A 19,648-nucleotide genomic window follows, 5' to 3' on the forward strand; every position below is an offset into this window, starting at 1 on the left:
CTATAGAAGAGATTAAGATTGTATTTTTTCTGTCTGAGAAAAGAATAAGAGGTATAACTTGACCCATTTCTGTCTGTAACTATAAAGCAGAAACCTGCAGGTAACAGTTTCATCAAGAAAAACTTACTAGTGATCAGTAAGCCAAGAGAGCTATTAAACTCCTTATAAAAAGGACGAAAGTCACCTGCTCATGCTGTTTGTATAAAAAGAATTGGGATGTGAGAGAAACACTTTGAGAAGTCTAACAGCTGGAAAGGGCTAATATAAGTAATAAAAGCTTTGAGTAAAGCTGAACAAAAAAAGTCATTCAAAGCCATTCAGCCAACTGTCTTAGAGGCATTCTAGAATTCACATCATCTAAGTGAACAAAACTAGGAAAGGTAACAAAGAATATTATTCAAACTGCAGTCATTTATGGCTTGTGCGGATTTCTATTTATTTGGGGTTTCCTTAAACAGGTTACTCATAGAAAAAACAATGTCATCTCAGTAAAAGTAGGAGGCTCAGATAAGGTAACATTGTAAAACAAAAAACCCACAGAAAATATAAAAGCACATAGGAAAGACGACTGGGGACAAAGTAAGTCTAATGATAAGTACTACACATAATTGTTCTTTCAGAAAATGTAAGTGAACTCTTCCAATCACCATGGGAGTGGAGGGGGTAAGGAAGGGATGATGGACAGGAAGCATTAGGCAGTTTATGTGCTATATCCCCTAAGGTAAATAAAGGAAGACTGAACTATGGTCTTTCTTTGCATTTTGAAGAGCTCCTGATTCAGATCATGACCTAAACCAAATCACAACCAACACATGACCCAAACCCAAAGCTTATTTTAGCTGTTTCTCTTGGTACACTTTTTTGCATATTTGCTGAATCCTACGAATGACAACAAATTAATATCACTGCACATTTTGGATTTGTAATATTCAAAACACAGATCATCAACATTATTCCTGTGCAAGCCCTTCTGAATCACTTGCTTTTTGCATTACTAGGTGACGTAACACAGTTTCATGATTTCTACTGACAAGAATGAAATTTTCCATATCATAGACTTCAACTTTCTGGAATATAAAATAATCTGAAGTTACATCTAAAACCTTACAGGAATCAAGTTAATGCACTGTAAGGGCAGAGGGGCTTTTAAAGTCAGTTTTAAGTACACTATTCCTTTCATAGATGCTTTAATCACCACCAGATGCACATGGTAAAGCTCACACTGAAGAAATCTTCAGCATATATTCCAAAAACTACTCATTCCAGCAAGTACTAAATCTTCAGGATAAGAGTTGAATCTCAGCAGCATGGTAAAAAAAACACCACCACCAAATGATACCCTGAGGTTCCACCAAAACAGGCTGAAGTCCAAGATGGAAGGGACAGTAGAGCCAGCTTCCTGTCAAGCTCATCTCTCCCTTAATTTCTAAACCAGGACAGTGAATCCTCCTCTAATTCTACACTTTTAGAAAAACATCAGAAATGTTATTAAGGAGGTGTAATTACTCTGAGGCCACCCTGACACAACAAAATCACCAGACTGTAGGGCACTACACATACATTCTTTTCTACTCTTTCCCAAAATTATAACAAATAATTAAAAAAAAAAATAAATCTCTCTTGTGCAATCAGCATCTGGAAAAAAAACAAATGCAAGCACGGCCCTGCAGTATCAAGTACCAAGCATTTGAAAGCTGAGCACTGCAGAAGCAAACACAGAGGAAATCTGCTGAAGCAGAGTCCTAAGAGGAGGCAAATAGAAACTGCAGTTCTTCCCATGCCATAAGGAAATAAATGTGGTGCACAGGGAAGTGGCAGATTTAAAAATGATTAAACAAAAAAGGTGGAGAATTCCATGCCTTGAGCCTTTTGACAAGTTCTAATCACAGAAGGCATTAGAAGGCATCAGAAGGCAAAGATGTCAATGGGGCAACTATCTCAAATCTGCTTACTGTGAAGGTTTCCTCAAATATCAGCAAGATGTAGAAACCTTAGCATAACCAAAATTCTCCTTGTTAGTCTGCATCTTTCTCAAGTGTCCAAGAATGAGATCCCTTCCAACTCACACTCACATCTCCTGCTGGAAAGCAGCTCCATGGATAAAGACCTTGCAAGCTATCCATGGGACGGAAATAGATCCTTGCAGCAAAGAGGGCCAGTGGTGTCCCGGGGTGTATTAAGAAAAGCAGGCCTAGGGAGGTTTTCCTCTCCCTCTAGTCTGCCCTGGTAAAAACACACCTGGAATATTGTGTCCACTTTTGGGCTCCCCAATTCAAGAGAGACAGGGATGTGCTGGAGAAAGTCGAAGAGAGAGCTACAAGGACCAATGTGGGGCTTGAGCGTCTCTCCTATGAAGAAAGTCAGAGAGACCTGATGTTGTTAATTTGGAAAAGAGAAGGCTGAGAAGGGATTGGACAGAGCCCTGGAGCAGGCTGCTCAGAGAGGTTGTGGAGTCTCCTCTGGAGATTTTCAAAACCTGCCTGGATGTGTTCCTGTGTGACCTGCCCTAGGTGATGCTGCTCTGGCAGGGAGATTGGACTCGATCTCTGAAGTCCCTTCCAACCCCTGACATTCTGTAACTTTCCTATTCTGTGATTGTGACAGGCTCAATACATTGAGGAAAGCTCCACGAAGTCCTGAGCAAGGCCATAGATCCTCCACACAATTCATTAAAAATCTGATGTAAAGCTGAATTCCTTCATGATGTCAAGGCAGAATTACTCATTACTTTAGAAGATGCAAGAAGGTGATTAACACATTTCTGGATATTTTACTTGGCGAAAACCACCTCTTCATGACAACTTTGAAGAAAACAAGTTGCGACAATGAAAATGCTTGAAGAATCATTAGTGAACACTTCTTGACGTAATAAATACGTAACTTCTCTTTAGGTTTTATGGAATGTTTGTGGCAGTGGAACTGTACAGGAAGAGGGAATAACAGGAGCTGAATATAAAGAGAATTCACCAAATTAAACAATAAGCAGAAAGCTCTTTCCCTGAATCAGACCTGAAATTAAACCTTTCTCACACATTGAAATGCCACCCAACATTCATTCTCTCTGCACCTCAAGTTTGACTTGAAAGAAAGAGGAGAGCCCACATGAAAACCCCTTTATGAACTCTGGCTTATGGGCAAATCCATAAACCAGGTAGTTTGTAGGCAGCAGAATTAATGAAGCCTGATTTCCCGGCTTTGTGCTTCACAAATGTTATCTTTGGTGTCTACAAAAAGGGGAACTCAAATTGATGCCAGGAAGTCCAAAAGTCACTGGAGAATGGAGGAAATGGAGAACATGGGGTTATTAATTTGCTACTTTGAAAACCAAGCTAAAATATGAAAAAGGCAAATTATTCAAAGGTCTTGTTGGCAATAAAAGTAAGATGACGATCATAAAATACAGCCCTACATGTTATATTGTGCATATATTAAGGAATACTTTTATGATTACTCACCTGATTTCTTCTTTCAAGCCATTCATCAAGAATATTTATTGGTGTTGCTTTTTAAAATATTAAACCCAAAGAGCTAAGAAGCTATTGCTGTTATAGAGAAGCTGCAGTTTGCTGTAAAGGATAATGGTGAAAGGGCAGGGAACCAACAAAATTATTGCTGAGTTACCTGGCCCTCTCCCGTGCTGCATCCTCTCGTGCTTTCTCTTTCTCTTGCCTCTGCTGTTCAATCCGTGCTTCCTGTTCTTTCCTCTTCATCAGCAGCTCCTCAACTCGGGCTTGTCGTTCTGCTTCCAGGGCCCTTTTGCGCTCCTAGTCACAGAAGAGTAAATTCTAACTTTTCTTTCAGGATGAAAGAAAAGACACAAGAGGAATCCATAGAAACTGTATTTCACCATCTGCTTATAGAATCTTACCTGACTTTCACAACCGAGTAAGAACCGCTTTTTATTAGGGAAAGGACTAATATGCGAATGTGTACCTCCAGAAGTTTGAACGTACACTGAGAGCAGAGATGTATGAACTAAGCTACACATCAGCTGGCTAGTTTGTTCAACCTCATAAAGTCTATCCAATAAAAAAACTTATAAAACCAGCTACTTAATGAGAGTAACCAAAAACATTGCAAACATCCTACAAGACACAGGTAATGAAGAAATACCACATGCTTCTATGGACTATTAATACTTAAACTTTGATTCTGGAAGTATCTGAGTGATGTCACAAAACAAAATGGACACTGACAATTGTTTTCTTTGCACTACATATGTGATTTCTCCCTCACTACTCAATTTTTACTATATGTGGTACTGCAAACCTTTCTGATAGAACAGCTGCACTTCTAGCAAAACAAAGCAAGTCTGAAACCTCATATTTGAAGTAGACATTTATGAGTAGATTTTGAGTTTTACTAAGAGGAAATGTGGTTTTTTGGTTTGCTGAAAGCCTTGGGAGAGCTGAATTTTTAATGAGTTCTTCAAATTCTTATCTTACTGAAAAATAAAGTTTATTTTGTGTGACAGAATAAATAATAAGTATTTAAATATATTTTAAAAATACACTCCTTTCCACTAAGTCCATCCCTGTAACAGCACATCATTACACTAGCAAATAAATTATCTTCCTTTTAGCAGATTATAAGATTTCATTAGCATGACCCAAAACTTGCTGCAATGGTGAATATTTTCATACAGCTAGACCAATGCCCTGCATTCTCAGATACTGCTTTACAAAAAATACTTCTGCTACAAAGGCTTTAAGACTTACCCTTCTCTCTTACTGCTGAAACATTTTAAAGGAGAAATGTATCGAGGGTACTTTTCTAAAGTTGAACAAAGGAGGCAAGATAGAAAGCAACACAGATCATACAGCTACAATAACAGGCACATTATACCTGAACAGCTTCATCACGTGCTTGCTTCTCCTCTTGTCTTCGTTGACGCTCCTCTTGCAATTCATTTAAGCGCTGCTCATATTCTTTTAGTTTGTTCAACACGTCATGGCGTTTGTTCTGAGCTTCCAAGGTGTTTATAAATGCAATTTCATTTACCTGCAAGTGACCACAAAGTATAAAGAGAAGATTCAAGAAGCTGAAATTAGTTTAATTTTGGGGAATTCCTTTGTTAACTATCCGTCTGATTGTTAAACTGGTAGGACACTTCTCCAGAATGAGTTGGAAAACTACCAAGCTGAGAAAAAAATCTGGGGGTTTGTTGTTTTTCTTGGTTTTGTTTGGTTGTTTTGATTGGGCTTGGTTCTTTCAGATAGAATATAAGAAAGAATGAAATACAAAAAAGAAATGGAATATAAAAACAATGGAATATAAGAAAGAAAAATTGAAATGCAGCAGAAAACCAAGAAACTTTGGGTAAGTACCAGGAAAATCTTTCCAGTCTTCTCAGCAATGAAACTTTATGTTAGTCTGTTCTCTCATTCATAAAATGTGGAATGCTAAGACCTAGTAATATACATAACTGCTAGTAGAATCCAACAGCTCTTTTGATTTAACTTTAAATATGTGGCTGCTTACTGAATAAAAAAGTAAAGCTATGCATACTAAATTAAGAAAAAAAAAACCAACGAAAAAGCTCATTGTTCTAATACTTATCAGTATAGCCTACTTCACAAACATATATAGCATTTTTTCAACCACAGGACACTGCAATAGACAAGAATAAAGGAACAAAAATAATATTGAAAGACTAGAAGTACTTTCATGTGGATACTAAAAATACTGAACAAAATGCTTTTCTACTACTTAGCTTTGTGAAGGTTAATCATTTTCTCCTTGCTACAAAGTTGTTGACCAATGCTCCTGTCAGCTTTAGCCTTTTAAATAGAAATGTTTAGAAACTTACATGGATAGGAAAGACCAAATTTACTTATCTTAATTCTGATTTCATACAGTGAAAATCTTAGAAACAAAGTTATTATACAATTTACCAGCAATAAACCATATGCAAACTTAGGATTCAACCACAAATTCTGTTTCTGTACTCCAAGTCCATTCTCTGTCTGACCCCACAAAAGAAATGAGTAAAGAAAACATCCATGGACAGACAACAGATCATGTAAAGTGCAGAAGCATAATATCTGTTGCTTTGTTTACTGACTTGAATCCATCTACAGAATGGATTTCACAGTTCAGTAAACAAGTAAGCACTGGGAATTTAGATAACCAACTGGGCAGCAACAGTTACCATGGTCTTCAGACTACTCAGCAGCTATTTCTCCAAAGCCAATTAACCTTTATTTCCAGAGTACAAGAACCTCAAGAGGCAGCACATATTACACATCTAAACACACACAATACTTGAAAAATCTGCTTAGCTGGGGAATTATGGCAACTGTGATTTAGTTAATATGATTACAGAAGTCACAACAGGGTAATGAAATAATAATGAAGGTGAGTTAGACTTAAGTAGGTAACCTAGAAAGCATTTTAATCCAAGAGACAGAAACAGCAGCTAAGTAAAAAAGCTCAATCAGTTTTGTTGTGCTTATCTTACATGATAAGAATAAACAGCTGTGTCAGTCACAGCTGGGCCCCATGCTCATTATATATGGTTAACATTTTACCTTTGTGGGGAAAAAAGGTTTTTTGAAAAGTGGACTTTTTCCAAAAACTAAATACTTGATTTTTGTTCTGCTGTGATAGCATTCATCTAGTGTTTGTCTATGAAATTATGGATAAGTCAGAAAAGCACTAAAGAAAATACTTATTTTAGAATAATTACCATGTGCTACTTGTAGGTTTCTATTGATTTCCAACTGTTAGTGATACACAACACAGCAAGAGAACTATTGATGAAGAACATAGAATGCTGTGCCTAGAATGGATGTTTAACAGAACAGAAGCAGCAACAAGCTCTCTCCACTTCTCATTCTGCACACTGGAAAGCAGAGAATTGATAATGAGATCTACTCCTTCCAGGACCAGAAATTGCCAAAAATGCTGCCATACTGTCTGTGAGGAACAAAAGCTCGTTACTTCAACTCTTCAGCTCTTTATTTCAACTCCTCTTACTTGAGTCCGACCCAGTATGAAGCCTAGTAATGGCTAATTAATTTAAAATTAGTATTACAGAAATATTATCCTGTTTACAGATCAGCACTTATCTGCTTCCTGGTTCACACATGTTTATATCTAACTTGCACCGTATTTCACAACCTACCCATAAGCACTCTGAAGTACAAAACATACACAGGCATAGCTATTCAATAGTTGCCCTTTAAAGCAAGAAAACATACCTTAGCTTCTTCCTCTTGTGCTTTTTTCACGATTGCTTGTAGCTGCACTTCACGCTTGAATTCCGCATGGAGTAATTTCTCCTCCATCATCCGGCGTCTTTGATCTAACAATTCTTCTTTCCATTTCCGTACATCTTTCTCCTACACATGAGTAAATTCACTATGAACACAGTAACTGAGATTAAGGCCTGCATTTCCCTCAATTTTCTAATATTTGAAGCTTTATTCACAGTAATAAAACATTATGATGCCCTACACAAAGCCTGCATAAAGTTTAACTCCAAGTACACTGACGTAACTGCTTCAGTTTGGTGAGCTTTAGCATTTACATGGGGCACACACAACACATTCCTACTTTTGTCACTCCACCCGAACCTCAGTCAGCACAGTATGTTAGCAACACTATCATAGAAGCTCATGATTTGAAATAATGCTCTCTTCAATATTTGTCATGCAACAAGTCACCTGAAAACGATGTGAACTCAGACTCACAGGAAAATTTCATTTCACTGCTAGTTTCAACCTCTAACATTTCTAGCCTGTGTGAAAACAAGCTTTGCTGAAAGGCAGCTGATTGGCTCCTTTGCATTACAGGAAGCTTACCCTCTCCATTAATTTTTGAAGCTTTAGTGTCTTTTCTTCACGCAACTTTTCTCTCAGCTGTTGAGCTTTCATTTGTTTCTCTTCATGTTTCTTTTTGGATTCTGCTATTGTTCTTGTAATAAAAAACAAAGCAGAACAGAAGTAAGACAGACAACATTAACTGACAGTGTTGCAAACAATTCTATGTCATTTTCAGTAAAAGAAACCAAACAGGCAAGTGGAGTGTAAGTATTTCCCCTACATGTGAACCTGGTTCTTACAGTCTTCAGATCTTTATTTCCTGGACAATCTAGCACAAGCCTAGTTTGTTATGAAAATATACACTAATTTCTGTTACACTTTCCACCCACAGACTAAAAGAAAGTAGATCTATGAACCATTTCCTGCAGCCACAAGTTTGGTTGCTTATTTCTAGACAGTTGACAGCTCTAACACCTTTTGCGTGATGGTGAAGACAGTTTCTCATGCATGTGTATTCCGTGGCCAGGTGGACGTGCAGGCTCCTCTTCCACTCTATCTCCCCAAGAATTGCTCTGGCGCCATGATTCACGAGCTGTACACAAAGACCACAAAGACTTAGGTAACTTGAACACATTTTCCTAGAAGAAGTGCAGTTAATGAGGCTTAGTTCCTCTTGACATTCTCTCTCAAATGGCTTGAGCCTAGGTAAGGTGCAAACACAGACTGAAGTATTTGAAATCCCTGTGCATTTTCAATGCTTAGTGATTTTATTATACTTTTATCCAAACTGAAGGAAGGAGATGCACTAACTTTCTCACTAACTGCTAGAAATTAGTTCTTCTAAACTCACTTCAAAATGTTAAGACAAAAATGAGTAATTTTACAATTCTAATAGAGAGACAGATGAAGAGAGCTCAAGAACAAAGACACAGAGATAATTTGAACCCACGATTCCATCTTTCCCAAAGAATTAACATTAAAATGTAACTTGGAATAATATTTAGGTGTTGGGGGATCTTCTGAAGCCTTAAGCAGCCACAAGTAAAATGGGCATTTCAACACAAGCACAGTCATACATGAAAATTTACCTTCATAATCTGCCAGAACATCATTCCAGTCCATAGACATACCACAGAAAGTTATGCCTCCATTGCCCATATTAGCCTGAAAAGTAGCAAGATCCAGACAGTAAAAACACACCTTAACTGGCAGTGTACACACATTAAACAGTGACAATTCAGATTCAGCAATGTATCCAAACTGAACTAGCCATCTCAAAATACACAGTTCCTGCTCCTTCTGACAGTTGAAATGGGGACTTCTGCTTCACCTGGAGTACTCCTGTATGGTAGCAATGGAAAGAAGTCCCAGTCTTGCACACAGAAGCTGGCAGCAGGAAAATGACTGTGACATCAGAGAACTTTGTACCACTCAGCAGCACTGTGCTGCTCAGTTTAGTAAGACTAAACATACCTTAGACAGTATGGTAGTACATGCCATTATTTACTTTATTTGCATACATGTGACATTAGTGCAAAACCAAACACTACCAAATTCTGTATTCATACTCTGCTGACATCAAAGACTGCCTGAAGTTGAGTACTCCAGAAAAAGTTGAACACTCACAGAGAAATCACTGTCATTGTCGGTCTCGATATTAATGTCGTTGTTTTCCTCTGCTTCAATCTCTCTTGTTAACTGCTCCTCCTCTGCAATAGCACTGGCAATGGCTTCTTCATTTGCCTTTTCCAGGCGGTCTGCTAACTCTTCCTTCTTAGCAAGGACTTCTGCCATAGACTGAAGGAAACATGAAACCAAAGAAAAAAACAGCACTATCAGTAGTAAGTACAAAAAAGTGGTTTCCAAATAGTTAATATGAATTATGTCATATTTTGTTCAACTTCCAATTACTTGTAGTTCTTTTACTGCTGTATTTTGTGAAGGTAACTGTAATATAAACCCCACTAAAATTGCTGTAAACTATTAACTCATTTAATAGCTACATGAAACACTGATTAAATTTATTATCATTTACATCACTCCAAACTGTATTACACCAGTACTGTCATTAAAAACAGCATAGACAATTCTTCTCCAATTATTCTGTTAAATCCCTAGTTTTAGGGACTAAGCAGTGAGTCCTCTGAAACAGTAATGGCATGTCCTGCTCTTATCTCCAGAAAAGAAATCACACTCCAAAATCTTATTTAACAATGAAAATGGATCTGCAGATGAACTATATCTGGAAACTTCACCACAGTTAATACAACACAATCTCAAGATGTCCTTCTCTTTCAGCATGAATGACAAGGTAGTTAAGCAAGAATATATGCCTGGACATGCTGACCGATTGTCTTTTCCTTCTCTGATGTGCAGTGCCAACTGGTTCATTTCTACTCTGGCTACCAAATAATGTGCCAAAAATCACTGTTCAAAGCAATCTGATTAGGAGTAGTAAAATGCTCACAAGAAACACAGATCCCACCAAACTGTCAGCATCTTAAAGTGTTAATAATCAAGAATGTTAGTGGATGAGATGCTACAAATCAGCTCTAACAACAGACACTTGACTCGGAAATTACCTAGCAGGAGTTGTTAGTACAAGATGTTAAAGCAAAAACCATTTACAGGAAAACTTTTGCAAATCAGAAGTATAATCTAGTTTGTGGGAAAAACAAAACAAACACCAAACCAGCCCCCCCCCCTCCAATCTGAAACATAAGGTGGATTTCACATAGCATTGCTGCAATTCTCCCCTCAGAGAATCCCAGTCAAGCAGACACACCTTGAAACCTGCAGGCAAGAATGGACGTTCCTTTTGGGAAGCCACATAAAAACAAAGTACTGACTTCACATTTGCTCCTTAAGAATGGCTTTCATCCAAACTGCTAGCTTTATAGGAAGACCCAGGAGGGCAGTCCAGGTAGTCTTAAAAGGCAGAAGTCTACATTTGTTTCTAGCAGAATGTTGATCTCCCATGTGTTTCCAGTTTGAATAATTAGCAATGGAGAAATAATTTAGTGACAGTTAGCCTTAAAATGATTGATAGTGGAAGGAAATGAAAAATTATGGCAAGAATAAATGTAAAAGATATAATAATGAAAGTACAGATCTCTATTCTGAATGCATTTACTGGAATGAAATCCTATCATGAAAGGTATCTGTACAGCAAATTTTTTTAATACAGTAACTACCTGATAGACTTTTCTACAGCAGCCTAACAATAAATGCTGTGCAACAAAGAATGAGAAAATTAAGGCTTATACTTGTGATTTACTCCAAAATCTTGCAAGATTTCTTACCAATCTGGCAGCACTCACATTTGAAATATCTGAGGGATCCATTTCAGTTTCAGTTTTAGCTTTATCTGTTTGATGCTGGTCTACAGTATCAGTGATCAGGGAGGAAGCTTCATTTATCTGCAGAGGTTTTGAAGTACAGTCTGTATTTGTGAGAACTGGCGGCATCTCAGACGCTGTCTGTGAGGAATCTTCCTGCAGTGGTGTGCCAGGACTTCCATTGTCTTCTGAGACTTGTGCTGTGAACTAAAAAGAGGCATTTGCAAAATTAACAAATGTAGCATACTGATTTATTTTAAAGCCATAGACTCAGAAGGATTTTAACAAAGCACCTGGCACAGTGAGTGATACAAGTAACTCCACACACATTTCAGTTGCTCATAACTGTGCAGATCTTTCTGCCAGTAATCTATTTATGAGATGTGAGTTTTTGGAGAAACAAGGGAAACCTGCCTGCAACATTGTAAAATATGTGGTTCATCTCATGATTTTTAACTTGCCAGTTTGTGCCAACACCTTAATGTGTCTCCACAAACATAACTGAAAGAGTTATTATTTTAAACCTCTTTCCAATATGGTTAGTCAATAAAAGCTCTAAAAAACATTACCTTCGGAAAATGCTCTAAAGAAAAAGTTGCAAGATTTCAGGTTAGAAAACAGTTCAAAATTGTACTGACCTGAGTCCTTTCAGTAAGAGGGCCTTCAGATTGGTGTAAAGGATCTTTCTGTACAAGCTCTGTGCCTTCGGATGCACTACTGCCAGTGAGCAAAGTCTCATGTTTAGCCTCTAAAGGTGGTGAAATGACATTTTCTTTGTCACTGTCACCTTTGGACTTCAGTGATTCTGCAGCTACAGGAGTTTTTGTTGCCAAAGCCGTGGATCGAGATCGAACAGGCCTTCCACGCTGAACTGTTTCCCAGCCCTCCGCATCCTTTCGATCTATGTGAAAAATACAAACACCTCACTCTGAGAAAGGGAGACATAGAAATTGAAGCACTACAAGCAACTATTTTATTACATAACTACATGAGACATGGGATAAAAACATTCTCTTTAGTAATCAATTTAAAAATAAAAATCAATGAAATATTCTTTAGCAAAGCTTTTTACCTCACGGAGTGCTATCAGATTCATAAACACTGAACAATTCTCTTCACGGGACCAGTTGTGTTAGTTCAAGAAGCTAAGTTACTCATGCACAAAACCACGTGAAAACCACCAATGTCTACATAAGCTTTTCATGCCTATGCTGCTATTTCACAAGATGCTAAAGCACAACAAAGCAACCACACTCTTGTTCTTTGAAGCACCAGCAATGTTAGAGGTCTTCTGTGAAAGCGCAAATCTCTCCTGTTGTAATGTATGTCTTAGTATAGAAATTACTGTCCAGAATGTGGCTTACTATTCTTCCAGAAATGTTTTTCTTTACTTTTTCCATTTGTTTGGTTCTGATAATAAAAAGATGCTATTCAGGGTCAGCTCTTGGAAATTTCATTTTTCTGATTCCAGGAAATAGCAAAATATTGCAGTAGTGGGACTGCAAATTGATGGAGAAAACACAAGAGTACTTTTCTTTGATTTACTTTAATGACTAAACAGCTTTTAAATACACCTTGATGATCAACATTTCAGATACCAATCTTGGCACACACCTGAAAAGCCTTCAAAGTTACATTTGCCTGCCTAAGTTATCAAGTCTTAAGTGTGATCAGATTCCTACAATTATCAAGGTGAGCCACCTTCTTCATGTATCACATTTTTGTGGCCAGCAATTAATACAGTATCACAGTATCACCAAGGTTGGAAGAGACCTCGAGGATCATCGAGTCCAACCTGTCACCACAGACCTCATGACTAGACCATGGCACCAAGTGTCACATCCAACCCCCTCTTGAACACCTCCAGGGACAGTGACTCCACCACTTCCCTGGGCAGCACATTCCAATGATGAACGACTCGCTCGGTGAAGAACTTTCTCCTCACCTCGAGTCTAAACCTCCCCTGGCACAGCTTGAGACTGTGTCCCCTTGTTCTGGTGCTGGTTGCCTGGAAGAAGAGACCAACCCCTTCCTGGCTACAACCCATACATCTTAAAATGACTGCATGTAATTCTTGATGCCCTGATGGTATAGGTCACAAATGTGGAAGGCAAACTCATGTGTGCCTATTTGCTCAGCAAGAGTTCTTGCAAAAATCCTTAAGCACTAACCATGCACAGTATTTTCCAATATACTTTGGCATAAGTTATTTTTAGGATCAATCCCATAAAAGCAAGTGAAGGATGTGGGAGATTATTTTTACCTGAAGGAGAATCAAACACCAAAAGTTAAACTGTCTGCTTTAGAGAGAAAAACCATCTACACTAGAATAAAATGTATATGACAAATCATATTTCTAAAGATTTTACTAACAGAGATGGTCCTGAAGCTCAGGCATAAATATCAGAGATCAAATACTGAAGTTTACCATAAATATGAACAGGAGTAAATATGAGTCTACTTGGTTGTCAAAAAATGTACTCTGAAACAACCCAGAGTGGTGACAAAATAGAATGACTTGTTTATTATTATGAATTGCATGTTATCAACTTAAAGACTGGCTTCAAACTTGCTCTGATTTTTAAAGCAAAATCTGAAGTGGTTTAAAAAATGTATGATAAAAGTGTTCTAAAAGCATCACCTGCTTTCAGAAGCAACACATGATGGTTACAAGAAATGAACCACCCTCACATAATGCCAGTAACATCTTTATGCAGGTCAGCACACCCACAGGGAGATGAGAGAAATGTGCATTTTTTTCTTCTTCTCAGAACCTATCTGTTTATTTTCAAGCAATGTCCAGGACCTAAAGAAGACCTGTCTTAACATTAACTTCCACAGTCAAAATCCCTTGAATCTCTGTTTCACTCCAGGGCAAGTGTTTCTGGCAACTCTACAAGAAGTACAGAAATTCTGGTACCAACACTTTTGCTGCAAGTGCTATACTACAGAGTACTGCAGTGGCACAGACACAGAAGCATCAATAAAAATGAAAATTATTTTAGGTAAAAGATAAAACCGTTGCACCTACCGGACTAACTCTCTTTAGGCGGACTTGAACTGTTCAACATCAGCAGTAACCAGTAAACTGGAAATCAGCATAAACCAGAACTAATGGCCCTTTCATACTTTGCTACCCTTGGCAACTAGCATTTTACAAACATGAAGTGTGCATTTAACCACTGGGTTCTCCTAATATTTCAGGACAAAACACAGCAGCCTAGACCAACAGCTGGTATAATTCATCGGTTACCACTGAAGTTAACAGGACCGTAGTGAAATGTATCTTAGTTGAGCAGCTCACACAACAGCTCTTTTCACAGAGCTATAGAACTGTTCATAAACCTCAACAACACTGATGCAAAAAGATCATTAATTTGATATTTTATTATAAAAACGATTTTACTCCAGAAAATTTGCAGTGTGTTTTCAAGTAAACAAAATTCCAAAGCTTTGTGTGAATGACTATAGCTGATCTCTGCAGCTCACTGACAGTAACCAGAGACAGCATAACTCTGCAAAAAGCCTTTCTATGTTCATTCCCCCTAGGTGCAATTGCACATGCTTCAGTATGCACCACTGATTACAGAGGGGAGTGGCAGTCAAAAAGACACATATGATATTTTTTGCTTTACCACAGACTTCCCATTTGACCCCTGTAAGAGACTTTGGGTTTATTTTCATTTCTTCATCTTTATATGGAAAAAAAAAATTATTACCTACAGAAACCAAATGATTGAAAGGTATTATTACCCTCTCAGAGACAACCTTATGTCCAGGGAACAGGGTTTTAATTCCACAAGAATGACAAACAGATTTACTGCAGAAAGCTCCAGGCACACAGCCCATGTAGAATATGGCCCTGCATTATGTGGGACCACAAGGACTGCTTGGGCCCCTAGTTTATCACAGCTGTTCCTACCCCACTGACTTTTGGAGCTGGTAGAACCACAAAGATTCTGCTGTATGTAGCTTGTGATAAAATTTGGCCAAGAAATTTCCCTGGCAAGCAACACACAGACAATGAAGAGACTGTTCAGAAGGCTGCTGAAACCAGACAAACCTCCACTGCTTTACTGTAGCAGACTTTGGGGGTGTGATTCCTTTTGCTTGTCATTTCTGAGACAAGATTTTTGCAAGATTTCACTTTTACTTGTTCTGAAAACTGAAGTCAGGTCTTACATCTTTTCTACATTAAAAAAAGATCGGAAGATAGCCTTTATTAGGATTTACTATTCAAAGATAATTTTACTAACATCTGGGTAACAAGACATATTAATCTTATTTATATCTTAATTGTAACTTACTACTAACATGTTTACTAATAGCTACTTAATTCTTAAAAAACCCCACACCACTTAATTCTTGCCAGCCTTGTTGAGTCAATTCCTTTTTTCATGGCATTTTTTTTAGTACCCTGATGGAATTAATCAGAATACAATTATGCAGAGCATAGCAAAGCCATACAATCCTACAATAAGAATGACTCTTTTACTAAAAGCTATACATGTTCAATTTTTAATTTGCACTTCTTCATAGCCAGATTCCTAACTATTACTCAAGACTCATCCAATTATTTTAACAGCACAGAAATACTTGTGTTTGAAAGAATACTCTTGTTGAGTTCCCTAAATACGTAACAGTTTTTAATCCAAGCATGCATTCAGACTGTTGAAATATCTGCAATCAGTTGAACAAGTTTTATGCCAACTGACAACTAACTGTGCACAAGAAGTTATTTTTTTCATTTTAATTCACCTACCAGATTAGTATTCAGTCATGCTTTTTAATAAAAAGTTTGCAAAGCTGATATGTTTATTGACATTAGATCCCATAGTCCCTAATCTGGTGCAAAGTTAACACTGAGCAGGGTATCACCCTTCCTCCCTTCCTTTGCTTTTTTCCCTAAATCTGGAATTCTTTTCATATAGCCTAGTAGCCATCTCCACATGCTAAGTATCATACACTGGGTTTGATTACTCCCAGAGTGTTGTTAATGAATAATTCATTTGACTACCTTGATGATTCTCTAGTTTCATTTGAACTTCCCTGTCCCTGCTTGCTCTTGTATTACATGGAAGTGACAAGCCATCTGTCATCTTGAGGCCCTGAGAGCCACCAGAGCCTTATTCTTTCAAAGCTAACTTCACCTGGAAGAACTGGCCAAGCAGCCTTACTGGCAGCAACAACAAACCTAGCCAAGTATGTACAAAACTCAGAGTTCTAGGAGATGCAAGCCCCTTCTAGAACTTTTCTTGCAAGCAATACACTAGCAAAGCTTCTTTGACCTTCCCTATTTATTACTAAACTTCAGCCCTTCATTTAAAAAAAAAAAATTTAAAAAAAAAAATCTAAAGTTGTATTCCTATATCTGACAAGCACTTTGGAAAACCATCATTACTTCAGAACTTGGAAGCAAATCCAGACACAGGAAATCTGCCGAAACAGTTAAAGGGCCGAAGACATGAAAACTAGAACAATAAAATAAAAACTAAAAAGCAAAACAAACAAAACCAACTACAGAGCAAATGTGGTGGTGCAGGAGGTGGTATGTTACCAACCATAACAAGAGATGGTGAGTTAGCAGGTAAGACATGAATTAGGGATGTTAATTGTCAGACTAATGGTCACTTAAAAAAGGTATGTCTGTGATGACACTCCTGTAATTTGTTCTGTATACATAGAAGATCCACATGCTTCCATAAGATCAGGTGCCAACAAGCCTGACCTCAATCCAGGACAGCTACTCCAGAGGACTCTCCTTCCCACAGAGTCTAAAGTCTCAGCTACATTACAAAGAACATCTATTCACATCTCCAGATGTGAGCAATACAGAAAAGTTAATACCGATAATAAAAATAATTAATAAAAGTAAATTTTAAGTGTGGCAATAAAACAACCCCAAAACCCCTAAACAAACAAAGAAGTGTTTCTGAGAAGTCTACATGTTCTTGACTGCCCTTTCTGGTAAATTTTGTACAAACAATAAACAGTTACTCTAATTGTAAGCACCTGCTTTCAGCAATAACACACTCTGAGCTTACATAACCTCTGTTACCCCCAGCATGAGCACTTGAGAATTAATCTTATGCTAGGCTATTGCCTCTGTGTATCACTGCTACTAAACCAATTTTTTTCTCTTGCTATAAACTGATTATACAATGAGAAGAGACTATGTTTCATATGTAGAAAACATTTAGTCATGAAGGACGAAGTTATCATTATAATTCATTAAAATATTGACTGTAACTAAGTGTAATAAGGGAAATGAGATAAGACAATTTAAGCTCATTTAATTATGCATCCAGGAAAAAATAATTTAAAGAAATATCTAGAAGAATAATGTACTTTTTCTCTAAGGATTTATTTAGTTACATTTGGAAGTTCCATCAACCATGAAACAGATACAGTATCATGCATTGTGAGACCTAACGATAATGGTCAGAGAAATCTTGCCACTGTAAGCCCCAGCTGGGCTTTTAGGGTGGGCAAGAAATCATTACAAGGTGGCAGGAGGAATCCTTCCTCCCATAAGGCCTGAATGTATCTAACAGCTGTGAGTGAACAGGCAGAGCAGATGATACAGAAGCCTCACATCTGCTTCAGTAATGCATGTGAAGAGCCTTTGTGCCTCCCTTTGCGTAAACCTAACAGATTCTCTTGTGCTCCAATCAGCGAGGTTAATTTGATTTTACCAAAGTGATTCTAGCCTCCATACAAAGGTAAAATATGCTCATAAAGAGAATTTGATTTGTTAAAAGCATTACAGTCCAGCCATGAGAAAATCACTGGTATTCTTCAATGCTAAATGTCAGAGATTAGGACAGTCTTAAGCACAGACAAAGTCCCTGGAAGAAATGCCTGTTATTGTTTAAAATGAAATGTTTCAGGTCTGAATTGTATAGTACACTTGATTTTGAAAATTACTGAACACTTACAGGACTTAAGTGGCTTTGCTCTTTGGAGCTCACCAGCTGCAGGTAGTGGGCAATAAAACACAGCACAAAACTGATTCTTCAGATATTTAAACACCTAAAACTAACAAAAGGTAAGGCCTTTTGTTTTAGCCTCTTAAAAATATGTGATCCACACAGAAATGCAGATCAGTTCTACTCCATGTGTAGCTAATAAAATTCTCCACACGCACAAGAAACCCTAATAGAAGTATTTTAGCAACAGCTTTGAGTCTGTCACTTTAATATGAGTGGTAACAGAAAAACGTTTTGTTCAAACACTGTCAAAAATCAGAAGTGAAATTCCATCTTTGGTTACAGTGCTGAAAACTGTCAAACTGCTACTGTTCTCTAACCAGCTCCCTGTAACTATATACAGCAAGATATTCCCTCCTGCAAACAGCACCAATCAATTCCCATTCAAACTACTATTTTTAGAGCACGCCTTGGATCGTTCTTTTCTAAGCAGAAGAATCTGCATGCTGCTCAACTCAGGTTAAATTGCAAGACGTCTGGGACAAGGTATTTTAGTTCCATAATATAACCACAAGTCTCCAAACCACTATACAGGACTTTTTACTACTACTGAGTTGAACAACTATCTTAAATTCATACATGCTCTTCCAGTAATTGCTCTCTTTAAAAAACAAGCAAACACACACCCACCCACCCCATATTATAAATATTTCTTTGAAATGTCATTCACAATATCCATTTCTACACCCTGCTTTTGCAGGAAGTCATTTAAAAAAAAATAAGTTAAAAAATGCATCTTTGAAAGGCAGTCTCAGGGCTCCAGCGAGTGCAAAGACATTAAACTTAAAAACTGTAAAGCAAATGAAATGGCAAAGCTTTCTATGTCTACAACTCAGTAAGTCTTTTCTACAACTAAAGACTCTGCAAGAAGCATTCTCCAAGGGGAATCTACAGAGACTCTAAAGAATTCATAACTGAATGTGGTAAGCACAGGCATAGGAAGTTCCACGCAAACATGAGAGAAATATTTTTCACTGTGAGAATGATGGAACACTGGAACAGGCTGCACAGCAGGGGTGTGGAGTCTCGCTCTCTGAAGAGAGTCAAAGCTCACCTGCATGGGTTCCTGTGTTCTGGTATAGGTGATCCTGGTCTGGCAGAGGGGGTGGACTGAATAATATTTAGTATCATAGTATCAGTCAGGGTTGGAAGGGACCACAAGGATCATCTAGTTCCAACCCCCCTGCCATGGGCAGGGACACCCCACACTAGATCAGGCTGGCCAGAGCCTCATCCAGCCTGGTCTTAAACACCTCCAGGGACAGCGCCCCAACCACCTCCCTGGACAACCCATTCCAGGGCTTCACCACTCTCATGGTGAAGAACTTCCTTCTCACATCCAGCCTGAATCTCCCCTTCCAACCCCTAACATTCTGTGATTCTGTGAACTCCTGGGCTTCAAAGAAAAGCTACCAATTGTTACTTTACACGGTTCTAATGCCATCTCCCTGGCCACATACACTATCTTGAGCTCTCTTTGGAGAGATTCCTGGACATTTATTACTCTTCATACTGTAAGCCATTCTAAACTGCAGTCAGCTAGATTGTCAGCCTG

The 19,648-nt window shown here is 38.0% G+C and overlaps 1 protein-coding gene across 2 annotated transcripts in view; it reads right to left on the reverse strand.

Annotated features, from left to right (window-relative positions):
• Window positions 1–19,648, reverse strand: part of SCAPER (S-phase cyclin A associated protein in the ER) — a 148,088-nt gene that overhangs the window by 101,660 nt on the left and 26,780 nt on the right. For both annotated transcript variants that reach the window (XM_054169067.1, XM_054169068.1), the window contains exons 9-17: window positions 11,743–12,005; window positions 11,087–11,311; window positions 9,393–9,563; window positions 8,855–8,930; window positions 8,241–8,358; window positions 7,806–7,917; window positions 7,203–7,343; window positions 4,846–5,001; window positions 3,622–3,764 (exon numbers count right to left, since the gene is read on the reverse strand). In XM_054169067.1, the coding sequence (XP_054025042.1) occupies window positions 3,622–3,764; window positions 4,846–5,001; window positions 7,203–7,343; window positions 7,806–7,917; window positions 8,241–8,358; window positions 8,855–8,930; window positions 9,393–9,563; window positions 11,087–11,311; window positions 11,743–12,005 (1,405 nt within the window). The remainder of the gene's footprint in view (window positions 1–3,621; window positions 3,765–4,845; window positions 5,002–7,202; window positions 7,344–7,805; window positions 7,918–8,240; window positions 8,359–8,854; window positions 8,931–9,392; window positions 9,564–11,086; window positions 11,312–11,742; window positions 12,006–19,648) is intronic.

The sequence above is a fragment of the Dryobates pubescens genome, chromosome 17 (genome assembly GCF_014839835.1).
Source record: "Dryobates pubescens isolate bDryPub1 chromosome 17, bDryPub1.pri, whole genome shotgun sequence".
Classification (NCBI taxonomy): domain Eukaryota; kingdom Metazoa; phylum Chordata; class Aves; order Piciformes; family Picidae; genus Dryobates; species Dryobates pubescens.